At 32.0% G+C, this 16,692-nt stretch overlaps 1 protein-coding gene across 1 annotated transcript; it reads left to right on the forward strand.

Moving 5' to 3' along the window:
• Nucleotides 1-3,328: 3,328 nt before the first annotated feature.
• LOC134725850 (RNA demethylase ALKBH5-like) lies at nucleotides 3,329-8,378 on the forward strand. Its single transcript, XM_063590077.1, has 3 exons — nucleotides 3,329-4,064; nucleotides 4,496-4,576; nucleotides 5,806-8,378. The coding sequence occupies exons 1-3, from the start codon at nucleotides 3,373-3,375 to the stop codon at nucleotides 6,065-6,067; spliced, it is 1,035 nt and encodes a 344-aa protein (XP_063446147.1). The 5' UTR covers nucleotides 3,329-3,372; the 3' UTR covers nucleotides 6,068-8,378.
• The last annotated feature ends 8,314 nt before the right edge of the window (nucleotides 8,379-16,692 follow it).

The raw sequence follows: 16,692 nt of genomic DNA on the forward strand, positions 1-16,692 counted from the left end.
TCCCCCCTCCCCAAAAAAATGTTTAAATAGTTGCTGCCTAATTCATTTGAAAAGGTATTCCCGAATCGAATTGACGTACATAGAAATATTCGCCACTGGTCTTTACTCAAAAAACGATTCACGCATAAATGCATGACTAAAAAATGTGTGAGGTAAATGATATGTTTGTCTAGTATCTCAGATCCGTTAAATAACACTTATAATAATAAAAAAGTTACCCTATTCCTTTACCAAATACTCCTCGGAGTGGAAATACCATTTGAAATAAACAGAAAAGATAAAAATGTAGTGATCCCTAATATCTCATTCCTTTTTTTCGGCAGTAAGCACGCCGCTGCAGCTAACGTTTTCTAATACGTAATCGAGACATATCTAGTATATTCAAACTACTGCAAATTATAAAAATGTCTTTCATAAAGTAGCAAACACTTAACTTAAAGAAAGGGAAGGGTTATTTTTGTTTATCTGAGTCAGATTTTTTTTCTTCGCGCGTACGTTTTTATTCCGTTTTTTTTTATCGATGCTGGTGATCAAATACTTTTTTTTCAATACTATAACGTATGGGGAAACTCTTGATTCAGATGATTTTTTTTTATCATCTGTATGACCAGATTTATTTTTTTCAAATTTGGGATCGGAATATTTCCATATCCCTTTTTGAAGTCAAATGGTCGTTCCCTTACTGCTAGAAAAAGTGTCCGAAAACTTTGAATTCAGTTCTACGTAAAGAACATTTAAATGACATATAGTTTACAAGTGTGAACAAATCTTATGTATACAGGTAATTAAACAAGGTGTAAAGATGTGAACAAATTTAATGTGAAACCAGTGTCTATTACATTAAACTTATTGTAAATATGTTTACTGTACACGGCGTTTGGTGTGAACACGGCCTTAGTCTTTTCTACCTCCGGAATATATTACCTTAGCTGTATTTAGCAATACTTTTGTGAATTTTTGGTCCTCAATGCTCTTCAAATTCGTAATTTAAACTTTTTTTATTCGAGCGTCACTGATTTAAGTATTTTGTAGACGCAACGCGCGTCTAGCGCAAATACAAAATTTCAATCTTGGTATATATGGTGAGGTTTTTTTTATAATATGAGATAATATATGCGGATAGTTGAAACCATCGTTGCTTTTTAGAACTTAAAATTCAACTATAGACATATTAAGGCAATATTCATGGACTCTCTCCCAGGCGAAAAGCCACAGTCGACATTCACATTAGATCGTTTTGTATTTTTTCTATTTCGTTAACTGTTGCTACTATACACGTCACTTGTATCTAAACTAAATCTCGCGTGAGTTAAAGATTGAACCCGTACACAATCTTGTTGTTATATATAATGTTGACTGAACATTTAATGTAACAGCCCAGAGAGTATTTTTTTTTATATAAAATGAAATCTATTAGTAACCTCCATATATATTCCAAGAACTTTAGTAACATTTAGAAGGTTTCTATAGTATCCTGTCTGTCTGATACCTCGAGTAATTTATGTTTAAACTTTTGTAACAAAAAGATCTATATTAAAGTCTGGATCTTCTACAAAAAAAAATATCAACAAATTCTCTTTTTCTATAAATGCAATTAAACTATAAATGACAATGCGTTGCACGAAGTTTCCCCTTGGTATATGTATACAATGGTCCATCTCTATTGTTCATTATCTGTGCTGTTTTGAAACTATTGCAGTTTGAAGAAACGTAATTGACAGGCCACAGAAGGGGGTAATAAACCTTAAGTTTTTTAATATTCTCTTGGACTATTATACCATACTGTATCATTTAGTGTAATATTCCCAGATATTCTGAAACTTAAACTAGAGGCTCTCAAGAGCTTGTGTTTTCTTGGGTTTTTGAAATGATTATATAAGAAAAGATAAAATTTGGCTACAAAGTAACAACACTTTGCAAGCACATCAAAAGGAAAGGAACAAACCTGTTTGGTTTCATTCAATTCAGTGGTTCTCTAAAAGAAGAAAGTATGTATTTTCCATGGGTCCTATGTTAAACTATGTCTCCCGTTGGTGGCAATCTTGGATGATGGATCGGCTACAAAGTAACAAAAATACTTGGTCAGCACCTCATAAGGAACATTCATGCTGTTTGGTTTCATTCCATTCTGTGGTTTTCTAAAAGTTATCATTTGTATGCATTTCCCGTAGGATCCTTTGTTAAACTAGTTCCCCTCTTAGTGGCCATCTTGGATGATGGATCGGATACAAAGAAACAACACTTGGTCAGCATCTCATAAGGAACATTCCTGCTATGTTTGGTTTCATAACATTCAGTTTTTCTCTAAAAGAAGTCATTTGTATGCATTTCCCATAGGATCCTATGTTAAACTTAGTTATTCCCCCGACGGAGGCCATCTTTGATGATGGAATGGCTACAAAGTAACAAAACTTGATCAGCACCTCATAACGAACATTCATGCTATGTTTGGTTTCATTCCATTCAGTGGTTCTCTAAAAGAAGTCATATGTATGCATTTCCCATAGGCCGGGTCCTATGTTAAACTAAGCCCCCCGTTGGCGGCCATCTTGGATGATGGATCGGCTACAAAGTAACAACAATTGTTCAGCACTTCATAAGGAACATTCATGTTATGTTTGGTTTCATTCCATTCAGTGGAAGAAGTTCAAAATGTGAAAAGTTAACGACGACGACGACGGACTACGGACGCCAAGTGATGAGAAAAGCTCACTCGGCCCTTTGGGGCAGGTGAGCTATTTTTTTTTTATCTTGGTCCAGTCATGCCGCTTAAAACTTTTCTGGTGACATGATTGTCTGTACTCGGAGAACAATTTGTGGTGTGTATGGCCATATTTGCTAAATTTAAAAAGGTTATGATGAACCAAATGGGCTTATTACTATTTCCCGGTTTACCATCAGTACATTTTAGGGATAGTAATATACTAAACCCGGCAAATTTTAGGGTTCCCATAGATAGTTAACCTGGAAAATAGTAACAAGCCCCTGCAGCTGTACATAGACAACCCGCTTTCTTCTCCATTTTGTGCAAAAGTTTCTTGATAACAAAATGTCTTAAAACCTTTTAAATCCAAAAACCTCGTGCTAACTCACTAAAGTCGAGCTCGCCGTAAAGGTGCACTTGAAAATTCATATTTGTATTTGTAATTTAAAAACTTGTTCATTATTAGGAAATCATTTCTAGCACTGTATCATTAATATCATATCTCGTAGGACCACAATTGTGTAACATAAGAGTACACATATTGTCAAAATAAGGTCCTTTTAACTTGATTCCTAATTATCAGTATCGCTGCTGTAGTTGCGGTCTACTATTGACCTTTATTCATTTTCGGTCTTAGGTTAGACCACAAATATTGCAAAGGAAAGAAAATGGCTGAAGTTTATAAAGACTTACGGCAAAAGTTACAGTCACCTCACAGCAGCAGTGAAAAGAGAAAGAAGCACAGATCAGACAAAGACAAAAACAATTCAAAATCCTACTCCAAACATAAATCTCAAATCAGGGATGAGGGGGAAACAGAAAGAGAACGTGAATTACGTAAAGTTCATTCTGGGATCGAACAGATTCGCGTGTTCGATCAGGAGCAATGTTCAGAAATAGAAAACAAGATTGACTTGGTTGTAAAATGTGGTGATAAGGGTGGGTTTAAGGAGCATACACTAGATAGAGCTCCTTTGAGAAATAAGTATTTCTTTGGTGAAGGTTACACGTATGGATCTCAGTTGGAAAGAAAAGGTCCAGGAATGGAAAGGTTATATCCAAAAGGAGAAGTTGATGAAATACCAAAATGGATACATGACTTGGTTATTACTCCACTGGAAGCTGCAAATATAATCCCAAAGGATTGGGTAAATAGTGCCGTTATCAATGACTATATGCCTGGAGGTTGTATTGTTTCACATGTTGATCCTATCCATATTTTTGATCGACCTATAGTTTCAGTGTCATTTTTCAGTGACAGTTATTTGTGTTTTGGTTGTAGGTTTTCATTTCGACCTATCAGAACAACAGAGCCAATATTATGTTTACCAGTTGGACAAGGCTGTGTAACTTTGCTCAGGTATGTAACACTCAACAATGATGATGCATGTTTATACTTTTAATGGAATCAGAGACTTGTATTTGTAATGGGGGTACATACTCCCTCATGATGAATAAACGTAAAACAATCTTGCTAAATGCATTGATAGTAGTTATTGGCGCATGACAATAAAATTTACATTTTCTATATGATGTTAAAAGTTAACTCACTGCTTTTGATATATCACGTTTAATTCTTTCCTGAAGTATTGATACATTGTACATGTAGCAGAGAATTACACGTACATGTACATGAGACATCTGACAAATAACTATAAAGATATTTTGACAAAACACAATAAAAGATTCACCAATCTGATGCTATTTGAAGTTGAAAATGACTTATTGATGCCTGACAGTTGAGGGCATTCTTAATCACATATTTCTAATGATTTAACATTTATTTTTCAGTGGTTATGCTGCAGACGAGATCACTCATTGTATCAGACCCCAAGATATCAAAGAGAGAAGAGCAGTTGTCATTCTAAGAAGGTATGCTATATTTACTCACACAAGGTTTAAATACTCAAAACATATACATACATGTGGTATAAAAATATAAAAAAAAGATGTGGCATGGTAGCCAATGAGACAATTCTCGACGAGTCCAAGTGACACAGAAATTTGAAAATAACTACATGTATAGGTCACTGTACGACCTGTACATACATGTGGTATAAACATATATACATGTATGTAGGCCTTAACATACATGTACAATGTAGTATATGTATAGAAGTCATTTACATGTACATTTGCACATTGTATTGATTACCCCATTATGCATGTTTTGATGTTCATTTACTTCATTAAACAAAAACTGATTACTTCGATATTTTCTCATACTATAAAGAGCCCTGGTTAATAAATATGTTAATTTTTGTTTGATCGTAAAGTACAAAATGTAGTGCCATAAACATAATAATTTGTAGCTATTGCCAACAGACTTATGAAATCAGATCATACATATTGTCATTCTTGTAATTAAATTACCAAATCAATTAAAGTACATGTACCAGTCTGCGACGTTAAGCGGTAGCCTGAAGCCCGAGTCTAGTTTAAATAAGCTCGGACTAGTTAACGTCCACTGCCGATAGTCCGACCGGTCTAGTGCATATCTGTGTGCACTTTTTTAATCGTTATGAAAATATATCCTGGTATTCTAGATAGTAGATATTAAGAAGATGTGGAATGAGTGTCAATAAGACAACTCTCCGTCCATCCAAGCAAGAATTTGTAAAAGTAAACCATTATAGGTCAAAGAACCGTCTTCAACACAGAGCCTTGGCTCACAACGAACAGCAAGCTATAAAGGGCCCCTAAAAATACTAGTGTAAAACATTCAAACAGGTTACAATAGTTATGTAACTTGTGCATTTTGTTACTTATTATGTGTTATGTATCATAGGATGAAAAGCAGACAGATAGGAAATACCTCTAAAAAATTTCTCTTTAAAACCAATATTTAGCTGAAATATTCCTTGGTCTTAGAATAGTGGTAAAATGATAGTTAATGTCTATAGGTTGTGGTCTATTTATTATTAATTGTATAAAACCTTTTCACCAGCACTTTTTGCACATCTGGATAGAAAAAAAATACTTATAAGTTAATACAAGTATTTCATTGTATTTGAAGACAGCACTCACATGACCAATAAGAAAACTTACATGTACATAAACAAATAGCATTACTAATTGGTTATTGAATTATTTCTTATCAGAGTTCTAGATGATGCTCCACGCTTGCCAGCCGAAATTTCAAGCTCATCTAAGAAAAGAAAACATGCATCTGATTCCGATTCTGAGAGTGATGATGGTCAAAGAAAGAGTAACAAGAAGCATAAGCATAAAAGATCCAGCCATGATCACTACAATAGTAATGGTAGAAGGCATCGTAGTGGTTCATACTCCAGCGATGATTCAAATGAGAATCGTTCCAGTCACAAACATCGCAGAGAAGTGCGTTACCACAAGAAGTCCTGAATGGCACATTTTGCCTATAATTGCATATTTCCTGTGATTTGTGTTTTTCTGCATTTTTGAATCAAATTTTCACAACCACATTTTGCCAAGTTGTACATACATGTAACAAGCCTTCTATGTCATTTTAATATAACATTCATAATAACATGTATTAATGTACATGTATTGACCATCAAAGAAAATCAAATCATATTATTTTCTGAAATAATCATAAAATTTAAAGACAAAATAAAACTAATTTTTGTTTCCTGTTTAAAATTGCACTAAAAAGTTTTGATGAGATTTGGATGCTACAATTTTACTTCTTTCATTCAAAATTTGACCATCTTAAATTTTTATAGTGAATACAAAATCTGGGATTTTTACGTCAAATCGGACATATTTTTTCATTTAATTCACTTCTCCAAGATGTGTTCATGTAATAGATTAAAGTATTAGTATTGTAGACTGTATTCCCCCTCCTCTCTCCTTAAAATTAAAAGAAAAGATATGAAAACAAGGGGTTGTAAAGAATGTGTTTGAGAGACTGAATATATACATGTATATTATCAGTTTTTAGCTAAAAAAAAATCTACAAAAATTTAGGAACTGAACTAAAAGCCTAATTTGCATTTCATTGATTATCAATTATTAAGTTGGAGAATGTATTTTGTAATTTTTTTTTAAAGACTTGGCTTATAATTTTGATTTCACTGCATCATAGAAAAGGTGAACTTTTGTTCCTATACCGTTAATACTCATCTTTAAATCAAAACTAGCATGTCATTTCAGATCCTATAATTAAAATTTCTTCTTCAGATCTTTCAATGCCATGTACAACATGTACAATGTATATCAACATTATTTTTTTGTGTGGTTATATATTGGTTTGACCAATATAGCTTGGATATTTTATTAACAGATTTTACCTCAGTGTATGTTATACATGGTGCTTGTTCAATGTTTCTACATAGTTAAATATAGTATAGTAATTAATATTACCAAATTATTATTCGCTATATATAGTCGCTTGTTTTTAATTATTTGTAAGGTGGGAATAAGTGATAGCTTGACTTGATTATGATTTGAAATTTTGAATATTTATTATTAGTATGGCAACAATTAATTATAATCCTCTCTCAATGAAGGTGGACATAGTGTTTCATTTTTCTCTTGTATTTATCATGAGTATTAGATTTTGTCTTATGGATTGAAAAATGTATTAAAGAGAATCATGGTCAACAGTTTAAAAAAAAATGACTTGTGAATGTCAGATATTCTAATGTGATGAGTAAATAAACAGAGGCTTCAAAGTGAAATGTTTATGTATAAGCTTTCTTTTGACATGATTGCCTCTTACTATTATGAATAATAATTTCAATTTCAAGATCTTAAATAATTAATACAAACCTTGTTCGTTTATCTGTAAGTTAAATGACTTGCATACATGTAAACCTGAAGAAAGTGGTACATGTATTGATTGTCATTGTGTGTTATGTGAATTCTTACAATGCAAGTTTGAAGTTAATTAAAAGAAACCAAATATGTCTTATAAGAATTGAAAAGAAATTATTCCAAAAAAAAAATTATACATTTCAGATGTTACATTTGATCATATTCCTTAAATAAAACATGTTTTTTCTTCAAAAAATTTCAAGAGTCTTTTTCAGTTTTGTATTCTTTTACACCATATTAAGTTAAACATATTTGCTTGAAAAGGCATAAAATTATCAAAAATTAATGTGTTTTAAATACCAATTTGAATTTGGGTTGGTAATTTTCCCCAAATTAAGCTCATTGTTTCTTTGCTTGTAAAATACTGACTGGTATTCTTTTGTTGAAACTCATTAACGATTGCATTTGTTATTTTTATTTTGTTGTTTGTTGATTGTTTTGTTTTTGCAAGTTTTGAAGTTCAAATCTTACTTTTAGATATATTTCCTTAAAATGCATGCTTCAAAGAGCCATTGTTTGGGTATTTCTGCAAGATGTTTTTTCTACAATTGTCATTTGTTGACAAATATGTGGAACTCTCTGGGAAAAGCACTAGCTTAATTTATTCTTAAAATCTTGACCTTATTATCCTGTCACCAACAAACATACATTTTAAAACTTTCGTTCAGATACCTATAGTTCAGCTTTGCTTTGATGAGTATCCACTAAAGCAGATCTAATAAATAAAAAAAACACCCCTTTTCTGGAAAAGCTGTCCAAATGATCATCAAAAGTAAAATTTTACAATAAACAAGATATACATGAGTTATTTACCAATGGTTTCATTAAAAACAAGGTGACTTCTGATTTGCATGCTCTGAAGGGTATTAAAAGTGTGTCCTTTAATTGATGAGCTTAGTTACTAAATTTGATAGATTTTAATTATTTTTTGAAAATAAAACAAACTTAAGCATGTTATTAAGATCATATTTCCTTAATTCATTAGAATTATATATCTAGCAAATTATAGATAACAATTAAAAGTGTTTGAAAGTGCTGTAGGAAATAGGCATTAGAAAGTAAAAAAAAAAGAAAACCATCTGACATATATTTTAAAACAAAAATGAACCAAAATGAGATGCAAAAGACTATAAAATTTAGACTGTTTTTATTTACACATTATATTTGATAGATTTCAAAGCTTGGACACTTTGATGACATTTGCAGGAATAGTGACTGATAGAATATTTGTTTTGATATGGAAAATGTATCCTTGTTCTTAATTATAAAAAGGCCCTTTTAGAAATTGACCAAGTTAACATCAGAGCTTTGCTGATTGTCATTTAGAACCTTGGCCTTCATTATTTTTGTTCACTCTGCCTTGCCATCTATCTAAATATTCATGTCATGAAACTTTCTGTATCAGAGTTATCGATTAAACTAGTAGAAGATAGGGTTTCCAAACATTGTGAAAATAATTTGATCATTCTTTAAAATTTTCAACATAACTTAAAAAATGTTCCTTGAAAATTTTATGATTTTCAATTTTAAAATGGATTTGAATGCACGAAATATATCAATTAAGAATATTTAGAGGGAAAAACCTTATTCCCTTGTATACCAACTGTAGAGAAATGTTTCTTTGATGTTAATCAAAAGGAGATAAATTTAGTAAAAACCATTAAAACTATGAAATAACATTGACTTGTTTATATTTTAAAGTATATCTTGAATGGGTGGAATAGAATGTATTCAAGTCATTAGGCACACATAGATAGTATTGCATAAGGTTACAGTTGTTATTTCAATGACATTTGTTACATAGGCTACATCATATGACATTGAAGTATGTTTCATTTTTGAAAACTAACCATTTTTGATTTGGGTTTTAATTTAAGAAGGATTCAAATGAGGTTAAGATTGGTTATTAACATTTGTTAACTCTTATCTAATGATTTAATATTGTACTACAACAAGATTAGTTATCAACTAAATTATATAATGGCTTAAAGTTTTTTGATTGGCATAAGATTGTAAATAAGCATTTTCTTAAAGACACATTTGTAATCAGTAATTTTTTATTCATTATTTCACATAAAAACTAGAAAAGTTAGTGTATGATTTTGTTTGTGAATTTATAGTTATAAAGTTGGACAGAAATTGGATGATTTAAAAATATAATGGTTAAAGACAGATGGTACTAAAACGTTTTTGGAATTTGTTTATTAAATCCTTACTGCATACATCTGTAATTCAAGTTAAACCTTTGCTTATATTTTTAGACTGAGTTAACAGTTGCCAATTAAGTGTACAGTATTACTCAGAGAAATATATTAGTTATTATGATGCAAGAGTTACTTTGTAATGAGTTTGGTATAAGATATACCCAGTAGTCAGTTTATACTGTGAACTCTATTGTTATTTTTTGTTTTTTATTTTGTTAATATGAAAAATATCATTGATATACATATACACAGTGTCTGGTCCAAAAATACAAGAATTTTTAGAAAACAAAGAAAAGGAATTAGTAGATTATGGTTTGTGGCCCATTAAGCTTACCAGAGAAATTTTGTTTTGAATCAAATAACTTTGTGGATATGGCTTCACACTGTACGATGAATATCAATGATACTTATTTATAAATTTGGAACAGTCCTAGTCCATCAGTTTGTTGTATTCTTATTTGGTTCATATTGTTGATCAGATCTGGTTATGCTTTATAGATAAATATAATAAAAGTGGAAAATAAACACTATATATTAAGTTCTTCTTATATGAAACTTTTGTGATGATACAAATTTGTGTTACCTTTCATACTGTGATTACTCTCTCAAACCAATTTACAAATGTTTGTATATCTTATTCCGTTTGGCACTTCCGCTAACCTTGGTCGGGAGAATGTAACTTTGTGAGCTTCAAAATTTTACATAGATATAGGAAAATGTGTTATGAGTGCCAATGAGAGAACTTTTCATCTAAATAACAATTTATAAAAGTAAATCTTGATTATTTGCTTGAATAATGAGGTTTCAAATTTAGACTTGGGCAATTTCATTGGCATTAAAGAGTACATATAATAGTTATCAAAGGTACCAGGATTATAATTTGTTTCGTCTACATAAGACTCATCAGTGACGCTCAAATCAAAATATTATAAAACCAAACAAGTACAAAGTTGAAGAGCATGTGTGATTAGCTATATGCTTTTAACATTTGTCACATGATCTTGGTTTAACTACCATACTCAGAAGATCAATCTCAACCTGATTGGATTATATTTTCTCAATTAATATGTGAATGCCTAAAGATGCTTATGGCGTGAGTATAAGGTTTCATTATTGGTTGTTTCTCTATTATCTCATTTTCATGTTTTGATTGTTGGCTATACGCTTGTTTTCTTTTGTGGTTAACAAATAAAAAAAACCTCTGCAACCAAAAGGTTAGTATGGACTAATCTTTGAAACTTATCAAAGTTATCAAAGGTACCATGATTATTATTTAATACGCCAGAATCTCGTTTCATCTACATAACTCATTAGTGACACTCTCAGATCAAAATAGTTATAAAGCCAAACAAGTACAAAGTTGAAGAGTATTGAGGATACAAAATTCCCCAAAAAGTTGTGCCAAATACGGCTAAGGTAATCTTTTCCTGGGATAAGAAAATCCTTAGTTTTTCGAAAAATCTATCCCTTGGGTATCTTGTTCCTCTTATAAAAGAAATCCAGCTAAACCTTGGCAAAATAGAATACTGAATAAATAAAAGTGTCTTATATCGAAAATACTGACGAAGTTGCAGAAAATAGTAGACCGGACAAAAATGCTGAGATTGTAAAGATGTATGATAACCAATAAGACACCTCTTCACAAGAGACGAAATAACAACTGTAGTTCACCCTGCAGCCTTCATTAATGAAACAAACATCATACCGCATAATCTTTATAATAGGCCCCTAACAATCGTACAATGTCTGTCGGTTACAATACACCATTAGATTTTATAGGCGCAGCCATTTTATGAGCATAACATGGTATTCAGAATTAAGAGAATGGCGAATCCTGATTGTTCGATATGTGTGCCTGTTATTTTTGTCGAGCCTTCGACTTTAGTCGAACAAGCGAGACTAAGCGATCCTACATTCCGTCGTCGTCGTCGGCGTCGTCCACAAATATTCACTCTGTGGTTAAAGTTTTGATAACTTTCTTAAACTATACTGGATTTCTACCAAACTTGGACAGAAGCTTGTTTATGATCATAAGATAGTATCCAGAAGTAAATTTTTCAAAAATAAAATTCCATTTTTTCTGTTTTTTACTTATAAATGGACTTAGTTTTTCTGCGGGGAAACATTACATTCACTCTGTGGTTAAAGTTTTTAAAATTTGAATATCTTTCTTAAACTATACTGGATTTCTACCAAACTTGGACAGAAGCTTGTTTATGATCATAAGATAGTATCCAGAAGTAAATTTTGCAAAAATAAAATTCCTTTTTTTCTGTTTTTTGCTTATAAATGGACTTAGTTTTTTCTGCGGGGAAACATTACATTCACTCTGTGGTTAAAGTTTTTAAAATTTTAATAACTTTCTTTAACTATCATGGGTTTGTACCAAACTTGGACAGAAGCTTGTTTATGATCATAAGATAGTATCCAGAAGTAAATTTTGTAAAAAAATAAATCCAGTTAACATAAAATACAGTCTGCACTTTAAGTTTTTAAAACATTTATTCGATTCATAAACTATCCTGAAATGTATACCAAACTTGGACAGAAGCATCTTACAATCAAAAGATAGTATCAGTAGTATTGATTGTTTTCCTCATTTTTGTTGAGCCTGGGAGTTACAGCAAAAGTAGGCGAGACACTGGGTTCCGCGGAACCCTTACGAATTTTTTATTATTAGAGACTTCGTGCACTCTGCTTTATACAAAAGGCAAAATAAAAATTATTCCGTAGACCTAAAGGCACTGAGATGACAAGACACGTATTTTTAAGGGCAAAATTGATAGGCATGGGAGATAAGTACAAAATACGCTAAGAAAAGCAACGCGAACCTATATTTTTTGGACCAAAAAATACTGTCCTAATAACTTTTCTTTGATTCTAGCAAGGTTTCAGTAAGAAAATCAACTTTCTAAAGTCTGTATCTCGAAAAAGGCTACCATTGTCGCCTATGGGGAAATTAATTGTTTATTTCAATCTGTAAAGCCAGCCAAGGTAGTTAAAAACTTCCCATCAGCATAAAAGACACGGAATGAAAAACAATGCAAAAAGAAAACTAATGGACTAATTTATGAACAAAAGAAATGAGTATGATATAAAGCTTCAAACGACAATCACTGACTAACAGGCTCCTGATTTGGCACAGGCACATACAGAATGTGGCAGAAATAGACTAGATTAAACTGAGTAAAACAATGCTCTGAGGGAAACCAGATGTTATATAGTATTTCTTTAAAATGAAATCTCGATAGGAAATTTGCCCTCAGGAAGAACTGGAGATAAGTGTTGTGAGACTGGTTTAAGACTCTCTACCAGTGCAAAAAAACACCAAGTAATGTCATTGAACTACGAACTTACTTCGTCTGCTTTCCATTGGAGTTGAATAAAAGTTGATGGCAAAAATGCTTTTTCACAGGATTATAAATTAATTAAAACAGTATTTGACCGAGGTTCTCATATCATTAATTGACAAGTAGACAACAAACGCAAACTACATAATGAGCAGGCATCAGTGGTTGTACTGCTGAAAAGGACATACATCATTTACTAGACTTCTTCTTCCCTTTATCACTTTTGCTTTTCACCTGCGGAAGTGGAAGAATTTCAAAAACCACCAGACATTCTGATGTGTAATATGAATGTTAAAGTTCTGACTTATAGTACTTATTAGTGAATTTCTTTTCTCGTTGGACACTTGGAAATACTATGATATTCTACCAATTTTTTTGAAGTTTTCAAGCTACAAGACAACAATGTACTTTTAGAAACTATAGCTTGTTATTCGGTGTGAACCTAGGCTCCGTGTTAAATGCAGAAACCAAGAAAAACCTTCGCTGTACCAATGTACCCTTCGCTGAATGATACCTTTTGGAACCGCTAACCAGTGTCTATAATGTGCTCTTGATTAATTGTGTAGTACTAGTATTAGTTGTCTTATCAAATGACGAATTTCTCTTCCGTAGAACATATTCCACATGTTCTCCTCTTCCACCTTCTGTCCTTATGTCTTGGGAAGGTTAGGTTGAGGTTTGAGGTACCCAAGAGTTAATATGTCCAGACTCTGAGGATGATTCATACCCTAATATGTATCCTTTAACTTTAGTCCTGGTATATATGATGAGTTTTTTTTACTAAACATCAGCCAAGCAAATTGTCAGCAGGTGCCAGTACATGGCAAGGAGTAGACATTGCTACGTGACATTAGTTCACTTATACAAGGGTAACTGTTTCCTGCCAATCAATATCACTGTAAGGAAAGAGCTCTCTAGCAGAATCGAAAGAAAAGTCTCAATCATTTGATTAGAAATTAGGTGCAACCTACAATCTTCATCAGTTTCCATATTATCAGTACCTGCATTGACTCTATACTTGTTTGGCTTTATGCCTTTTTAATCCAATCGTCAGTGATATTACCAGACTTTTAAGTTGAAACGAGCGTCTGGCGTATTCAATTATTATCCTGGTACCTTTGATAACTAGTGACTTCTGTGCTGGTAATAATAAATTCTGTGAGAATAGTTTAATGGTTTTGTTATTGTTTGTTGTTTCTGTAATTTCAATACATTTCACATATGCAATATTTGTCAGTATAGTCGCGTTACTCGTGATTCGTCTACAGTGTTTTTGTCTTATGTCTTATGTTATAAGTTATTTTTATTAGATAATTAATCCGCTATTTCATATTTTAAATTCACATGTTACTATAAATGCACAGGATTTTTTGTTAAAACATAGATTTGAGGAGAGGGCGTGTTTTTCAACAGACTGTCGACATTCCAATGGGAACAAACTGTGCCCTCTACGTGTTGACTTGTTTCTTTATTATTATGAGGCTGACTTCATGCAGGAACTTCTAAGAAAGAAAGACAAGAAGTTAGCAATATCCTTTAACTCTAATTTCCGCTATATAGATGATGTTCTTTCACTAAATAATTCAAAATTTGGTGACTATGTGGAACGCATCTATCCCATCGAATTAGAGATAAAGGATACTACAGATACAGTTACGTCGTCCTTATATCTAGACTTTTGCTAAAAATTGACAATGAAGGTCGGTAAAAAACAAAAACGACAAAAGAGATGATTTCAGCTTTCCAATTGTGAACTTTCAATTTCTAAGTAGCAACATTCCAACAGCACCTGCATACGGGGTATATATCTCTCAATTGATACGATATTCCCGTGCTTGCATTTCCTATCATGATGTTCTTGATAGAGGGTTGCTGCTCACAAGGAGGCTATTAAACCAAGAGTTCCAAATGTTGAAGCTGAAATCAGCCCTTCGTAAATTTTACGGACGCCATCACGAGTTGGTAGACACAAATTCTATCGGATATGTTCCTTACGTTTGCCATGTGATTATGGACTTTCCAAATTGATTTTCCTCTGAGTTCAGTATTTTTGTGATTTTACTTTTTACGTCGTAACTACAATTCTCTTCCCTTTCATGAATGTGATCTACCGAATTAGACTATTTACCGGATTTTTTTTTATCACATAAGCAACACGACGGGTGCAACATGTGGAACAGGATCTGCTTACCCTTCCGGAGCACCTGAGATCACCCCTAGTTTTTGGTGGGGTTCATGTTGTTTATTCTTTGGTTTTCTGTGTTGTGTCATGTGTGCTATTGTTTGTCTGTTCGTCTTTTTCGTTTTAAGCCATGGCGTTGTCGGTTTGTTTTGGATTTATGAATTTGACTGTCCCTTTGGTATATTTCGTCCCTCTTTTTGATTTAGAAGAAAAATCAACATGGTTAGAAAATACAAATAATTTTACCATTTAAAACTCAAACCCAGTTTTATATTCTTGTACGTGTCTACAAACTTATCTATTCCATTTTTATAAATAGACCTGTCATGACATACATAAAGGCAACGGTACTATAGTTATCAAAAGTACCAGGATTATAATTTTATACGCCAGACGCGCGTTTCGTCTACATAAGACTCATCATTTGTTCAAAAGTCATAAATTGATTGAGATAAAAGATCATAATACAAACTGGGTTAAAAATAAAATCGAGAGAAACAGAATAATTATATGAGGAAAACAACAAAACAATAGAGACACTGCTGAACTGCAACAAAAACATTCGACAATGCAACAAACATAGAAACAAACTATTAGATAACAAGTGCCATATTCGTGATTTTGTACGGGACATTTTAAGAAAAAAAGGTGGATTAACCTTGTATAGTGGCTAGCCAAACCATATGTTTATGTCAATGTTATATACCGCAAAAATGACAACAATACATGACAGGAATACTGTACAAATAAATGCAAGAACACACAGGACAGAGAAATACATAATATAAAAGCACATTTTTACATGATAACAACATAATGAAAACAAATATCTAAAATAAACTTAGGATAGTACAACAAAAATTTGTAAGGGTTCCGTGGAACCCAGTGTCTCGCCTACTTTTGCTGTAAATCAATCCCAGGCTCAACAAAAATGAGGAAAAAAATCTATAAAAATATTCCTCTTGATATACTATCTTATGATTGTTAAAAGCTTCTGACCAAGTTTGGTAAAAATCTAGGATAGTTAATGAATCTAATAAATGTTTTGAAAACTTTAACTGCAGACTGTATGTAATGTTAACTGGAAGAAAATCTAAGTCCATTTAAAAGTAAAATACGAAAAAAATGAATTTATTTTTTTACAAAATTAACTTCTGGATACTATCTTATGATCATAAACAAGATTCTGTCTAAGTTTGGTACAAACCCAGGATAGTTTAAGAAAGTGATTAAAATTCTAAAAACTTTAACCACAGAGTGAATGTTATGTTTCCCTGCAGAAAAAACTAAGTCTATTTATAAGTAAAATATGGAAAAAATGGAATTTTATTTCTACAAAATTTACTTCTGGATTCTATCTTATGATCATAAACAAGCTTCTGTCCAAGTTTGGTAGAAATCCAGTATAGTTTAAGAAAGTTATTAAAAATTCAAAAAAACTTTAACCACAGAGTG

Source organism: Mytilus trossulus, chromosome 7 (assembly GCF_036588685.1).
Source record: "Mytilus trossulus isolate FHL-02 chromosome 7, PNRI_Mtr1.1.1.hap1, whole genome shotgun sequence".
Lineage (NCBI taxonomy): Eukaryota > Metazoa > Mollusca > Bivalvia > Mytilida > Mytilidae > Mytilus > Mytilus trossulus.